This window comes from Hippoglossus hippoglossus, chromosome 5 (assembly GCF_009819705.1).
Source record: "Hippoglossus hippoglossus isolate fHipHip1 chromosome 5, fHipHip1.pri, whole genome shotgun sequence".
Lineage (NCBI taxonomy): Eukaryota > Metazoa > Chordata > Actinopteri > Pleuronectiformes > Pleuronectidae > Hippoglossus > Hippoglossus hippoglossus.
Genome location: NC_047155.1, coordinates 28,390,969 through 28,404,918, shown reverse-complemented (window position 1 = coordinate 28,404,918; position 13,950 = coordinate 28,390,969). Strand labels below are relative to the sequence as shown.

At 41.5% G+C, this 13,950-nt stretch overlaps 1 protein-coding gene across 3 annotated transcripts in view; it reads left to right on the top strand.

Annotated features, from left to right (window-relative positions):
- Positions 1-13,950, top strand: part of plxnb1b (plexin b1b) — a 97,894-nt gene that overhangs the window by 67,364 nt on the left and 16,580 nt on the right. For 2 of the 3 annotated variants that reach the window (XM_034584314.1, XM_034584315.1), the window contains exons 6-12: positions 1,031-1,159; positions 1,442-1,542; positions 3,203-3,338; positions 5,182-5,338; positions 8,172-8,280; positions 9,903-10,011; positions 11,971-12,903. In XM_034584314.1, the coding sequence (XP_034440205.1) occupies positions 1,031-1,159; positions 1,442-1,542; positions 3,203-3,338; positions 5,182-5,338; positions 8,172-8,280; positions 9,903-10,011; positions 11,971-12,903 (1,674 nt within the window). The remainder of the gene's footprint in view (positions 1-1,030; positions 1,160-1,441; positions 1,543-3,202; positions 3,339-5,181; positions 5,339-8,171; positions 8,281-9,902; positions 10,012-11,970; positions 12,904-13,950) is intronic. The other variant, XM_034584316.1, reaches the window with a different exon arrangement.

Below are 13,950 nucleotides of genomic sequence, written 5' to 3'. Positions count from 1 at the left end.
ACTAATCAACATAAGTTACTTTGTCAATCACTTAAGTTCTGGGTTCTCCTTACTTAGTTGAGCTTGGATAATCAGGTGAACAACTCTTTGAGCTGCAGTGGTGGCTTCAGGGTTCTGTGGCCTGAGCCCAGCGGCTGGTCTTTAGTTGATGCAGCTCACCAGGTCACTTTCCAGTTTCAGAGAGAAAGCAGCATTACCACAGGCCAGGCAAACAGCCCACTCCAAACAGGCAGGTTTAGAATGGGCACTGCATTCTTGTGTAATGACCAACGGTCATGCAGGCAGCCAGTTAACCATCAGAAATACACAGAGTGCATTTTGAATAAAAACACTAACAGATAAATAATGGGATGTTTGTTTGTCAGTTCCACTCTTGTGAACATGAATACCTCATGAACGCTGTGAGGAAACACCTTCATATCTGCCAAAATGGACTCACGGATGAAATTATGAGATTTTGGAGACAAAAGGACAAGGTCGTTTTGACAACACACCACACATTTCTGGCCATAACTCAAGAATTCACATGCTAGTTGTGACAAAGTTTCATACAAATACCTAATAGGAGAATATGATCCAAAAGTTTAAAGGTCATTTTCCCTGTTCCATCATAAATTTGAGCAAAAACACTTTTTGGGGGCTTTGATGCTCTAACTTGGGAACAGAAGGGAAGATTGTGACCATACTTCCTGCTACTTGACTGGTTGGTGGAGGCAAACAACCACAAAGGAGTCTAGATTCTTTATAAGAAATCTCTTCATCTTAAATCAATATCACTCTTGTCCCTGGAAATAAATGACAGAACAATCACAATTCAAGGCCTACTTACATTTTTTTATTTTCATATAATGTTATATAGCATTGTCAAATTAAATTCTTATGATTCCCACTGTGGATGCATCCTTATAAATATGCCATAGTGATGTTATAAAAATGCTTTCAATAGGACTTTTTAAAGCAATTCACATTTTCAGTTGCCGCACAGTTTGTATTTATTTTCTTGTCAATTGATTTGTGTGCATTTCCTCAGGTGTTCCTGGGGCCAAACGGCGAAGTGGAGGAGTACTCTGTCATCACCATTCAGCAGAATGCAGCCATCAGCTCGGACCTCATCCTTGACCAGAAAGAGGAACATCTCTTCATCATGACCCATAACATGGTAATTCCACACACACAGAGATACAACATACAGCAAATGGACTCACATTTTTGGGTTTTCTTGCTCTGTAGTAATAAAGCTATAGAGAAATAATGAAGACTGTCTGCCCCAATTCTCCTTTCACCCAGGCCATCTGTAGTTGCAATTATTCTAATGACCATATTTTCAATTTGCATTGTTCCGCTGACAAAAGTGGGCCACCTATTCTTTGTAATCAGATTTTTGGGAGCTTAGTGTAGATGTCCTGCACGACTGAACATGATTGTGTTGTCCTGGTTCCAGCTGCAGAAGAGGCCGGTGGCTGAATGCCAGCAGCACCCAGACTGCTACTCCTGCCTGCTGGCCCACGACCCCTACTGTGGCTGGTGTGTCCTGGAGGGAAGGTGAGTTAAACGCCAGCCGTCAACCCCGCCCTGGATATGTCCTCTTCTAGCTAAATAGATGAATTACTGGCAGTGTGCAATACAATTCATCAAATCAACTAAATGTTTTGTGACAGATTTCATAAGTGTCACTATACAATTGTCACAGTTGTCAAGATAAAATATGAAACTTGTTGCAACAGTCACCAAATCTCATATGTAACCATAGACCCTTGATCACATAAAGAGATACTGAAGGATAGTAACCAGATTAGAACATTATTTATGTGCATTGTTACCAATGTAACTTTTATAATAACAAGTACAAAACAGTTGAACAAGTACAGAAGATTCAGTGAAGTGACTCAGTGATTTCAGTTACACATCAATATCGAATTTTCTTGAGCGGAGATCATACGATACAGATGTCAGTCCAATTTACCAGTGACCAAAGAGTTTTGCAAGTCACTGAGAAAATCCCCCGATTGGTGCTCGCCTATCGCTATTTGTGAACTCTTCATACCCAGTTAGAGAGGCTTGCGACTTTAGCCACCACAATGTCCTGGTCATACCAGAGGCTGTAGTTGCTGTGACGGTGTGTTTTACTGCTCATCAATTTGACTTTTCATTTGTAAGAAGGAGGTTGTTTTTTTTAGCTTTAAAAAGTTACATGGTCTCGCTCTCAGTGACAGATGCAGTGTGCGGTCTGTAGACTGAGCACTACTGTGCTTCATTTCTGTATAGTAGGAGGAAGTGGATACATATCGTCCATCTTTTTTAACGTGTCTATGGTTCACACAAATGTTGGCTAACATAAGCCACTGTAAGCTACTCATTAGACCAAGCATGGCTCCAGCATCAAAAGCCTTATGAATTTAGTTTATTCCAGAAAAATGTGCCTCATCTTACATTATAACATTTCTAAGCAGCATTGACTGCATGTAATTCTGTAGTTTCTTTTGTAATAACTTACAGATTCAAAATAAAATATTATATTATATAAATGATTATTATCATAGAATACACCATATTATTTACTACTGATGTGAAAGTATTGTTTCTCTTATATTTACTCAGGTCTAGTTGATGTACTTTTACTGAAATTAATGGGAAAAAAATAAGTTTCGGTCCCAGCTTGCAGTTGAGTATCATCAGACACTGATGTTGTTCAGAACTCCTGTTTGCTCAAGGGAAATCATGTTTGAGCCTGATGAAAGAAATCTACCACATCACGTCTCTGTCACAGTCTGCCACTCTACATCTGTGCTTCCTCTTGCTCTGCCTCAGCACCTGGTCTCCCACCTCCCTCTCACCTAGATCATTCCCTCTCACTCCTCTCTGTCCCTGTTTACTCCTTTTTGGCTTCATAACAACCTTCCTCAGTTTGTCTTTCCTAGTCCACAAACTTTTTATTAGTTTCACACATTCCTTAGGTTAGTTACGGTATTATTTTTAGTCCAGCTGAAGTGGAAACCAGACTTTTTAACAAGTCATAAAAACATGTTAACAATCCAGGAAGGAGCTGGTGTGAAGTTTTACAATCCTAGTATGATTTATGGATTTGCAGATTTGCATTATACACAGAAGATGGCTTTTCATTGTTTAATTTGATAACAATTTCTTGAGAGCGTGACTACTTGTGTGATGTAACAGTGCAGCCTGGGCGGTGTTTTCATTGCAGGTGTGTGTTGCAGTCTGAGTGCGCTCGTGGGAACCAGCCAGGTCAGTGGCTGTGGAGCTTCGACATTGAGGAGCAGCAGTGTCTGACCGTCCAGGACCTCAACCCCTCCAACGTCAGCAGCGAGGAGAGCAGAATGGTAAGACTGTAATACATAAACTATTGATGTTCCGTGCACTTGATCGGTGCACATCCTAACAACGTATATGACTGAGCATGAGGATCTTTGTTTGTGTTTACAGAAGCATTTGTTTTGGGGTTTCTGTTGACTCAAGATTAAGATAAACTTATCCTTCAAGCACAGACAGATTCTTGCACTGATGGTACAGTATGTCCATGATCATATTCTGCCTGTGCATGCTCCCACATACCAAAATACCAAACAGATCTCATCCCACAATCCCTTATCAGATGAGCTTTGTTGAGGTTTACCGCGCAACTGGTTGGTGGTACTGTTTGTGTGTAGGTTATGTGAGTTTTTTAAGAGACAGGGAATTGAGAGAAGATCAAACACTGGTTCATCAGAAGAGAGGACGATATAAGAACACAAAAGTAAAAGTAAATAAACTGAGGATGTAAAGTAGATCAGTTTGGATCACGCTAAAGTTTCCCTGGGGCTATTGGTGAGATACAAGTAGCTTAACTAGCTAAGTGTTGGGTGGGTTTCTTCATGGGTTTAGCCAATATATAAATATCATGGGTGATGTCATAGCCCCGGACAAGTTCCTCCTCTCTTACAGAAGGGCTACGGCATTTCAGATAACCACTCTTTACAACTGTGGTGAGCAGAAACATATTGAGCATTACCTCAGACCGACTACAACAGCAGAGACCACATCAGGTTCCACTCCTGTCAGCCAAGAACAGAAATGTGAAGCTGCAGTGACACAGCCTCACCAACACTGAATGGTTAAAGACTGAAAAAATCAGCCTGGTCTGATGAATCTGGATTTCAGTATTTATCCCATTATGGTCACAGTTGGCAATCTTCTAATGGCTACTTCCTGCAGGGTAGTGTTCCATGTTGAAAAAGTACAAGTCTTAAACTGGTTTAATAAACGTGACAGTGAGTTCAGTGACCTCCTTAGTCACCAGAGAATCCAGTTTTCACATCTTTTTAATGTGGTAGAACATGAATGTGCAAGTGATAAATCTGCTGCGATTATGTGATGCAGTTTGGCAACATGGAGCAGAATCTCAGAGGAAAGTTTCCAACTTCTTGTGGAATCAATGACATGAATACGTGGTGTTCCTAATAAAGTGCTCAATGAGTGGAAGGTCCTATGAGTTACATTGTATGTCAGGACACAAGCCAAGTCATGAAGTCCAAGGAATTCATTGTAGACCTTTTGTTGATAAAATGTGGTTAGGTATAGATCAGGGCGAGGGTCTACACCTGTTTTTTAAGCTTTGTCTGTTCCATGCAGGACAGTGACCTCAATAACTGTGAACTAGAAGAAGTTTGGAACCAGAGTTCCCCGCCTGCCCAAACTCGACAGGAAGGGCCTTGGTCACACAATCCAGAAAACACTACAGAAGCTGAAACATCATCTTCAGAAAATGCAGCACAGAAACAGTCCAAACTCAGAATAAGATGGTGCATTATAACTCCAGGAATTAGTTCGGTGTCATTCATGTTCCCGCAGCAGGGAAATCCAGGAAATCTAGTCTTGACGAGAAGCAGAGGAGATTTATGTGTTAGACAGTTGAATCACTTACTGCCATTTTGAACTTCACTGTCCTCTGCTGCAGCACATGTGTAGACTCACTAATGCTGCTTTCTCTGTCCACTAACTCTGGAGGCGTCTAATTCTTCACCATGTTGCCACTGGATGTGGACTGTCACAGTCATGAGTTTTAGCATCTACAAATGTGATATAGATGTGGTGTCTCACTTGCGAACATGGAGCTTGTATGGATTTGTCTGTCTGAAGTGATTTACCTGCAGTCTCAGTCAGTGTCACTGTTTCATTTTCCCTCAGGTATCTCTGTCAGTCCCAGGTCTGCCAGTGTTAGAGAAGGATGAGTCCTACACCTGCCTCTTCCAGGACAGCAAAAGTCCTGCTACTGTCACCAAGACCGGGGTCACCTGCCAATCGCCCGACACCAGCACAGTACCAAAGGTGCCTTCTGGACAGGGTGAGCATGCTTTAACTCCACGGTTTAATTTCTGGCTTGAACTTTTAACCTTTGTAATTGCAGGGTTTGGCAGTGTTCTGCAAAGAGATTTGTTTGTGTGTGTGTGTGTGTGTGTGTGCGCGTGTGTGTGTGTGCGCGCAGGCAGACAGACAGACAGACATACCTTACATGTATACACTCCAATCCCTCTGTCCAGGGATCTAGGCTAAACCAATCATTTTTTTTTCTAAGCCAGTTTACACAGCAGGGAGTAATCTGTATTTTAAGTCATCCATCCATTAGCTATACTGCTTATCCTTTGGGGATCAGTGGGGTGGGGGTTTGCTGCAGCCAGTCCCAGCTGACACTCGCCGAGAGGCGGGGTACACCCGTGACAGGTTAAAGGTTAAAGGGTAAAGCATACATCTTTCCATAAATCTGTTTCATCTAGAGATGCAATGCTATGATGTGTGCTTTGGTTTGTCTGTGGGTTGATTGTTCAACATGCTGAGAGAAGCTTGTTTGTTGTAGTAAGTCAGGGACAGTGATAAGAGAAGATTAAAGAGGCTTGTAAATACAAAATTGAAGCATCTACAGAGGTCAAACTCACACAAATATTCAAATGAGTCATTTTTCTCTCGGTTCCTCTCTCTCTCACACACACACACAAACACATGCTGGTTCCCATGCCTGCATTCCTTAAACTTGCAGCTTGTTGTAGTTCTCAGGGTGCGGGGCTCAGGCAGAATCGGCCTGGGGATTTACTGAGATATGGACACACAGGCTGCATTAAAGGATCGGGTGGTAGCTTACTTTTACTTAAACAGGGTTAGTGCCTGCACTCTCTTAATAAAAGGGGCAGCTCAGGGTCTGTAAGAGCAACTGATGCTTTAAAATTGAAGATCACATTCTCACCTTACTTCTGACTGTTTGGCAAAGATTTTGGATCAAGTTCAAAATGTATTCAGGCTACGTTATCCTCACCTGCCTAGAAGTGTTGAATTTAAAAATAATAATTGAGCAGTGAAGAAAAAAAAAAATTTGCATTAGAAGACAATAGTCAAATACTGCACAAAATAATGTACAATATCATAAGTTACTCCCAGAGAGTACTCATATGAACTCAGGAGAAAAGGTACCTTTATGAAAACAAGGGTAAAGAAAAGTATAAAAAAGAGGTGTGGAACTAAAAAAAACATTAAAAAAAAAAGGTAACAAATACAAATCTGAGTTTGAATTTAACCGTTTTGGTCAATTGTTCTCTATTAATTTATTACACACAACTTCTCTGTTCAGGTTCACTGTTGATGTGCTCAATGTTATAATATTATAATATGTCCAGATGTTTTCATGGGTTTGTCCACTGGCATCAATTATAAATATGTTCAGTTGCAGAAAGAGCACCGGGCTAATCTATATGATCTGTTGTACTTTCTGCATGTTTATTTTTAATAAAAATACACTTTCATACAATTGAATGTTTTTTATAGTTTGGGATATTATTTATATTTCTAATAACATTGTACACACAAGGTTACTGGCTGAGATCAGAGAAACATGATAGTGACCCCGTTCAGACCTGGTTTCCGATCACAAATGGTCAGCGCTAAATTCAGGTCTGAACGCACCCAAATCCGTCCTGAGATCTGATCACTCAGAACACATAGGGAGGTGGTCTAGGACACATTCTTTTCAATCTGTGAACGTAAATGTGTCCTGGTCCACATATGAAGGAACGCTTACTCAGTTAACATCTCTCACCCGCTACAATTAAATTTAATTTGTATAACCCATATTCACAACTCACAATTAGTCTCATAGGGCTTAACAAGGTACAACATCCTTCCAAGATGTTGGAAACTGTCCTCTGAGCTAAACATTCATTAATTCAGTCCCTCCTGACTCTGCTCACTCTCTGTCTGTCTCTCTCTCACGCTCACTCGCACCACACACACACCAACATCGTCATCAGAAACATCTGTAAACTCAGACTGGGTGAAAGCAACATCATTTGGTCTTCACGAACACAAATGACCTACTTGATTATGTGCATATAGAGAGGGCAAGTGAGATCTGATCAAGTGGTCACAGGATACACACTTAGGGCACATTTTAATAGCATGTGTGAACGGTGATCAGATCTCTCAGGACGGATCTTAATACCAGGTCTGAACAGGGCCAATGAGCAAGATGGCTGGCTGCAAAAAAATCAACACTTGAGAAATGAAGTTGTTGACGATCCATCTCTTTACTGATTCACTCCCTGCCTCAACCTTATCATACAGTGCTGGCCACTCTTCTTTTACTATAAGGGATTATTACCAACATTTCAGGTCTGCCCACTTCATTGTTAACTCCAAATAAAGAGACTCAGATAATCTGGAGAAAGTGCTGACTTGTTAAACCCTGTCTGATCCTCTGAATGCTCGCGTGTCTGCGGTGTCACCACGTTCTCTAATCTCAGCAAGTTATTTTGGGGTGTACAGTGAGAGCATATATGCTAGAAATGTTGACCAAAATAAGACTGAAATTCTTGTGTGCACTGAATCGTCATGCAGCTTACACTTGTTTAAAGGAGGGAAGTCTCACTGTGTTTACGTCTGCTCTCTCCTTGGCTGAGGCTGGAGGGTGCACATGGGTTTTATTAGGCCTCCATGTTTTGACTGCCTGGAACAAACGTTCTCCCACGTTCCCTCGCCATGTTTTGAGGAACATCGCACTGATCCCAGACTTTCTTAATCAGAGACGATAATCCTGACCAAATATTTTCAGAGCGCTGCCTTCTCAGCTCTGTGCTGTGTTGTTTTCAGCTCTTCCTCACGCTGTCTTTCTCTCTGTGTTTTGTTCTTTTCAGACTTTGTCACAGTCACGTTGTCTCTTCGTTTTGGCAACGTCACGGTCGCATCAAGGGATTTCATCTTCTATGACTGCATGGCTGTGAAGCGGCTGTCTGGCAGCATGCCGTGAGTTACCTCCAAGGATTTATTAGGCCTGCTCTCCTTGTCGTCTCCTGACCTGCTCTCCTCATTTTTGTCTGGAGCAGCCTCCTCTCCCAATTTGTATCTTGGTCATTCTTTTGTCTCAGCATCAGCTCGCCCTTCACCTGTCTGTCTGATGTCTGCTCTTCCATTTCTTCTTCCTGCTTTCCTTTTAATTACTCCAAGTACCACAAATACTCGTAATACTCTCTTATGGTATAGAAAGGTTTCTGGTCTGTATATCTTAGCTTCAGCTTGGAGCCTTTAACGTTCTGTGTTTAATGCCAATACAACTCTCTTTTCGACCTCTCAGTTAATTTACAGGCTTTGGTCACGATAATAAAGTGAGCTGAATATTATCACATCTGACCTCATTTCTTTCATACCTTAAAGGTCATTTTAAGAATTGTTGTTAAAATGAACAAGTTTAAGGTTTAATAATTAATACCACTAGTGAAGCACTAATAAATACTAGCAAAGCTAATGATCCTTGATTTAATACTTTTGTAGGCTCACCATTATTATTCATTATTATCTGGCAGTCACCATTGCACAAGGGTTCTCTCTATTTGACTGCTTTTAATTTTAAGTCTGTTTTAATATATTATCTTTTAGATTTTCTGTTTTTACCATAGTAAATATGGATACCCTAAGCTATATGATGTAAAATTGTATCAGATAAGTCAAATATATTTCTTAATTAATCTCTTTATCTATAAATAATATTTTAGTGAAATATAATAAATGGGCTGTATAAATAAGAAATGTAATGCCTTATACTTTTCCCTTCTCTACATACCCAGTACCTTGAGATTAGACTTACAATGTTTTTATTTTCCAACTACAGTATTATCTAAGTCTGGAGACACATTAGATCAGTTACATTTAGATATGTAGCTGAACTAGAAGCACACTAAGCAGCAAACCTTATAGATATCTACTAGACTGGTGCGGACTTCTGCTGTGAAGTTACACCAACCAATGAATGGAATTAGTTTAAGTTGATTTACCACAGGATTTAACTAAAAGTGGTACTGTTTACTACTGTGAGACAGTTAACAAGAACTCTGTCCTGCAGTGGTGAGGTCAGTTCAGTGGATATATCCAATAACAGAGACTTTATAGATAAATGGAGAAAAAAGATGTTTGTTTTGAGAAATTAAAGATGATAAATAACAATGACCCCTCTTTAAAATTGGAGGGAAAATTTGTACATTATTGTGCTTAGTTTCCTTCCTGGTCTCCTTCACCTCGTTTCCACAAATGCTCGCCCTATCAGACTCTCTCTTCCCCGTCTCTTCTGATAAGAGTCTGAGGCTCAATTCATTTAGACCACTGACCTTTCTTACCACTGATTGGCAGCAGATTTGCAGCAATTGGATTATTTTGTGTGGTCCCGCCTCTCTTTGTCTATACCGATCTAACTCTACGTATCTATCCCTCTCTCTTGTCCCGTCTCTCACTTTTAGATAAAAGTCCATACCTCTTATTAGACCTCTGCACTTTTCTCCTCATACCCCCTAACCTGGATTCATTTTCTACATCTGTCTCGCTACAAGACTATTATTTATTGTCCCTTATCCCTATGTTCTCTTATTTATCTGCAGTTGTCGCGGTTGTGTTTTGAGCCAGTGGGGCTGTAACTGGTGCGTTCACCAGCACTTGTGTACCCACAAGCCCACCTGTGAGCAGGGGGTGATCATCTACAACCAACACGTAAGTCACCGCCTTTTACAGCTGCAGAAAGGTGGCACTCACTAAAGTTTCAAATACAAAGATTTACATGGTTTATCGTTGAGTTGTCACCACTCTCAAGCTGCTTACAGAAATGTACTGAACTATGGATAAGGTTTGGACATTCTCCGGAGAAAACAAATGTGTTTGAATGAATGAGAGGCTCCTTGCTTTCTCTGGAGTTTCTCCGACCAGCCCCCTAGGATAAACTCCAGATAATGTTAATAATAATGAGCCGATGTGAGAACACAGGAGATCCTCCACAGGATTCACCGCAAGTAAGTGGGTGTGTTGATGACGTTTCTAACACGCGACAGATGCATAACTGGGGGGTGGGGGGGAGCGGGCGATAAGAAGATCTCAGGATGAAAAAGCGGTGCCATACGTGTATGAGGTACCGACGGAGATGTCAAGAGAGCTTTGGTTACAGATTTGGTGGATTGTAATGAATGGAGCAACACTGACTGCAATGTTTAATTGACTCAGATTTAAAGTTACAAAATGTCTCAATTGCTGGTTTTGATTTGGCAACATAAGGTGCAGTTTACCTTGTCAGAAATACAACAAACTGTTGTACCTGTGTGTGGTGCAACCAATCATGAGTAGTTTGTTGCACAACAGCAACATGTTGTCTTCATGTTAGAACTGGTTTTGGCTGCTCCTGACTTTTCCTTTGCTCCAAGCTTTAATTACACCTTACACACCGTCAAAAGTTAATAAACATGGCCATGTCTTGTTTAAACGACAAATGCACTGCATTTCCTGTTGATGCTTGTTGACGCTTTCCTCGTTAGCATTAGTTCAACAGTCAACAGTGAGGTTGAAATCAATGAAATAACAGGCACAGGAATGGAGTACTCCACTGCTAATAAAAAATATAACTGTTAAATGAAATTTAGAGCTTAGAATAAACACCTGTATTGTAACTTGTTTGCTTCAACAGTCAGATGACTATATTTTAGAATATAGGACAAGATGGTGAATATCCTTTGTACATTTAAAGGTCCTCTGCACAATATAAGTTACCAACTACCATTAGATGTTAGCGGCCTCCAGCCGATGTTAGGGACATAACCTCAGTTGTGCACCTTAGCGTCATCAAGTGTTTTGGCCTTGTAATCAACAATACAGAGCAAACTTGAGGGTACGCTGAGGCTAAAGGAAAATCTGACTATAAATTAATTGTCAGGTCAGCCAATCATAATCCCACATTTTCAGTGGTCAGTTTTTCTGACCATATCAGTGTGTATTCCTAACATTTACAGGTAAATCCCTTTTCCTCTTTATAAAACAAAAAACACATAGCTTTTATGACTTACATAATTTGCAATAATATTGGCTAGTTAGCATTTTTTCTTCTTTCCTTAATTTTGTTATGTATTCTCGGCATGACACCTCCACCAGCTGTAAGTTGGTGAAGTTGCACGAAACACTGCCAAAAATAATTATTGCATCACACATGGGTGCGTGCACTTACTCTGAAGCATTAGATACAAACAAAATGTTAAAAACTTTGCTCCATAGTGCTGCTAGGGGTCAAAATCTTACTGAAGGACGCAGAGAGAATATGAAAGGAGTAAAACATCATTTTTATTTTTTGCACACTCTCTCCTGCTGCACAGTACAGTCGCTGTACTTAATGTTATAAAACAAAACAGGTAACAAATCTTAAATGTGTTGGTCTGAACCCAAAGATTTATCAGAACTCAACAGGAGTATGTATGAATGGTCAGTTTTCCTGTCATACATTCATTAATCCTCATGATGTTTAGTTGTGCTTCATTCGTCAATACAAGCCTGCATTATTTGAAACAAGCATCATTGATCTGCATGTGTCAATAACGGCAGCTCATGTGTGTAACATCACATTTAAATTCAGTTATTGGTTATTTCCTTTTTTTTTATGTCTCACCCTATCCTCATTCCTCCCCCCTTCCCCAGTTTAAGCTCCCCACCTCAGCTCCTTCCCCAACTAAAACTATTAAAGTCATCACAACACCCAGTACCACAACAGCTGCCCCGACAACCATCACTATGACAACCACCATGACACCTTCCACAACAACAGCAACTGTCGCCACAACGACAACAACTGCAGCCCCTGTCACTGTAGCAACTACTCCTGAGCCAACCACCCATAACACGCCCACTAGTCCACCCACAACCACCAGCAGCCCTGAGCTGACCACCCTGCCCCCTCAACCGGTCGCCACCCTGCCACCCACTACAGCAGCCCCGACCACACCTCCAGAGGGAACCACCATGAAGGAAGAAGAGACAGAAGCGGTAGAGCTCATCATTGTCACTCAGAGTGTAACTGCAGGTCCTGTGCTTACGCCCACTGTTGCAGTGGTGGCTGCAGAGTTACTGCCTGTCACCATGGCTGATGGTCTAAGTGGAGATCTGGACCCTGCAATGCCTCTGATGATACCAGACTCCTTCCCCCTGGGGGTGGTGACGGAGTCCCCCCCCAATGACACCCAGGAAGCTGAGGAAGCATTAAGCCTGGCTGAGCCTCCCACCCCCAACTCATCTGGCTTCCCCCTGCCAACGCCTTACCCAGTGGACGAACCAGCTTACTCTGAGCCCTCCTTCTATGTAGACCTGACCCATCCACCGATCCTGATGCCCACGCAAGATTCAGAGGGAGGTATCCCAGCCGCTGACCCTGAGGTGCTCCTCTGGCCAATGGAAGAAGTGGATGTCCCTGCTGAGGGAGCTGTCCAGTCAGAAAATGACACAGCCACATTTTCAGCTGCCACTGTGCTCTCAGGTGATGGTGAGGTTGACCAGGCAGCCCCATCGTACCCCCACCTGTTGGATACTGACTCAGAGCTGGACTACCAGTATGATTCGGCTGATGCCTTCCTCCCGGTGAGTTCAGCCGCCTCCTGTCACGTCCTTCCTTCTCTTCTCCTCCTCTACTCTTCCTCTCAAAGCTTCAGCAGCCTCTCAGCGCTCTCAGCTCCTGAATGGACTTTCTACTCCTGCTATGGGACCAAAGCTCAACCAGCGTCCTGCTCTGCCCTTGTTTCCCTGCTCCTCCTTTGCTGTCTGACACCTGTGCTCTTTTTGTTATTTTTCTTCATTAACTGATTCCAAAAAAGACAATTGTTTGAGTTTGAGATGAAAATGAATTGCACTTGACAAGAACTAAATAACTACAGGAAACAGTTTTTTAAAAGCTGTTATCGGAGGGACATAACTCGTATGTGTATGAAAGTATAATGATAATAACAATAGTAACTTTATTTATAGAGCACTTTTTAACACAAAGTACAAAGTGCTGCACAACAAAAAAAAAAAAGGTAAAAATACAGAAGGAAGTATATAATTAATGATGATAATAACAATAATAGAGATACAAGATCAATAATATCTAGATCAGCCTAGAGTCAGGAAGTGACAGCAGACCCTTACCTGAAGATTGCAAGCAGTGCAGAGGCAAATAGGGAATTAAAAGATCAGATATATGAAGAAACCTCAAAATAATCATCAGTACATTTTTAATCAGGAATTTTAGGATGAACATTTAGGCTGATAATACTTTTTTTCGCCTACAATAATCTGGCACTGGTAAATATTGGTTCAATATTGAGTCTGCCAGGACAGATGAGCACAGTCTCAGGGTTCCCGATCTACTGTTTAAATAGGGAGTTGTTTAGACTGGTCTATTGTTATGTACACAGTGCAAACTTTGAAAAATTAGGCCTCCGCCATGCAACCAGCCAGGTTCTGAAAGACTGATCCAGGTGAGCTGGCTTCTTGTTTAGATTCTGTGGTTGGAGCTACAGGAAGCAGTAGGCCAGGTAAAGGGAAGGAGGTGAAGTAGGAGGGAATTTCCAAAGGAGGAGACCTTGAATTAAGTACAAAGGGCTAAATCTGTTCAATAAGACAAAGTGCAGGAGATCAGGTGAAGAC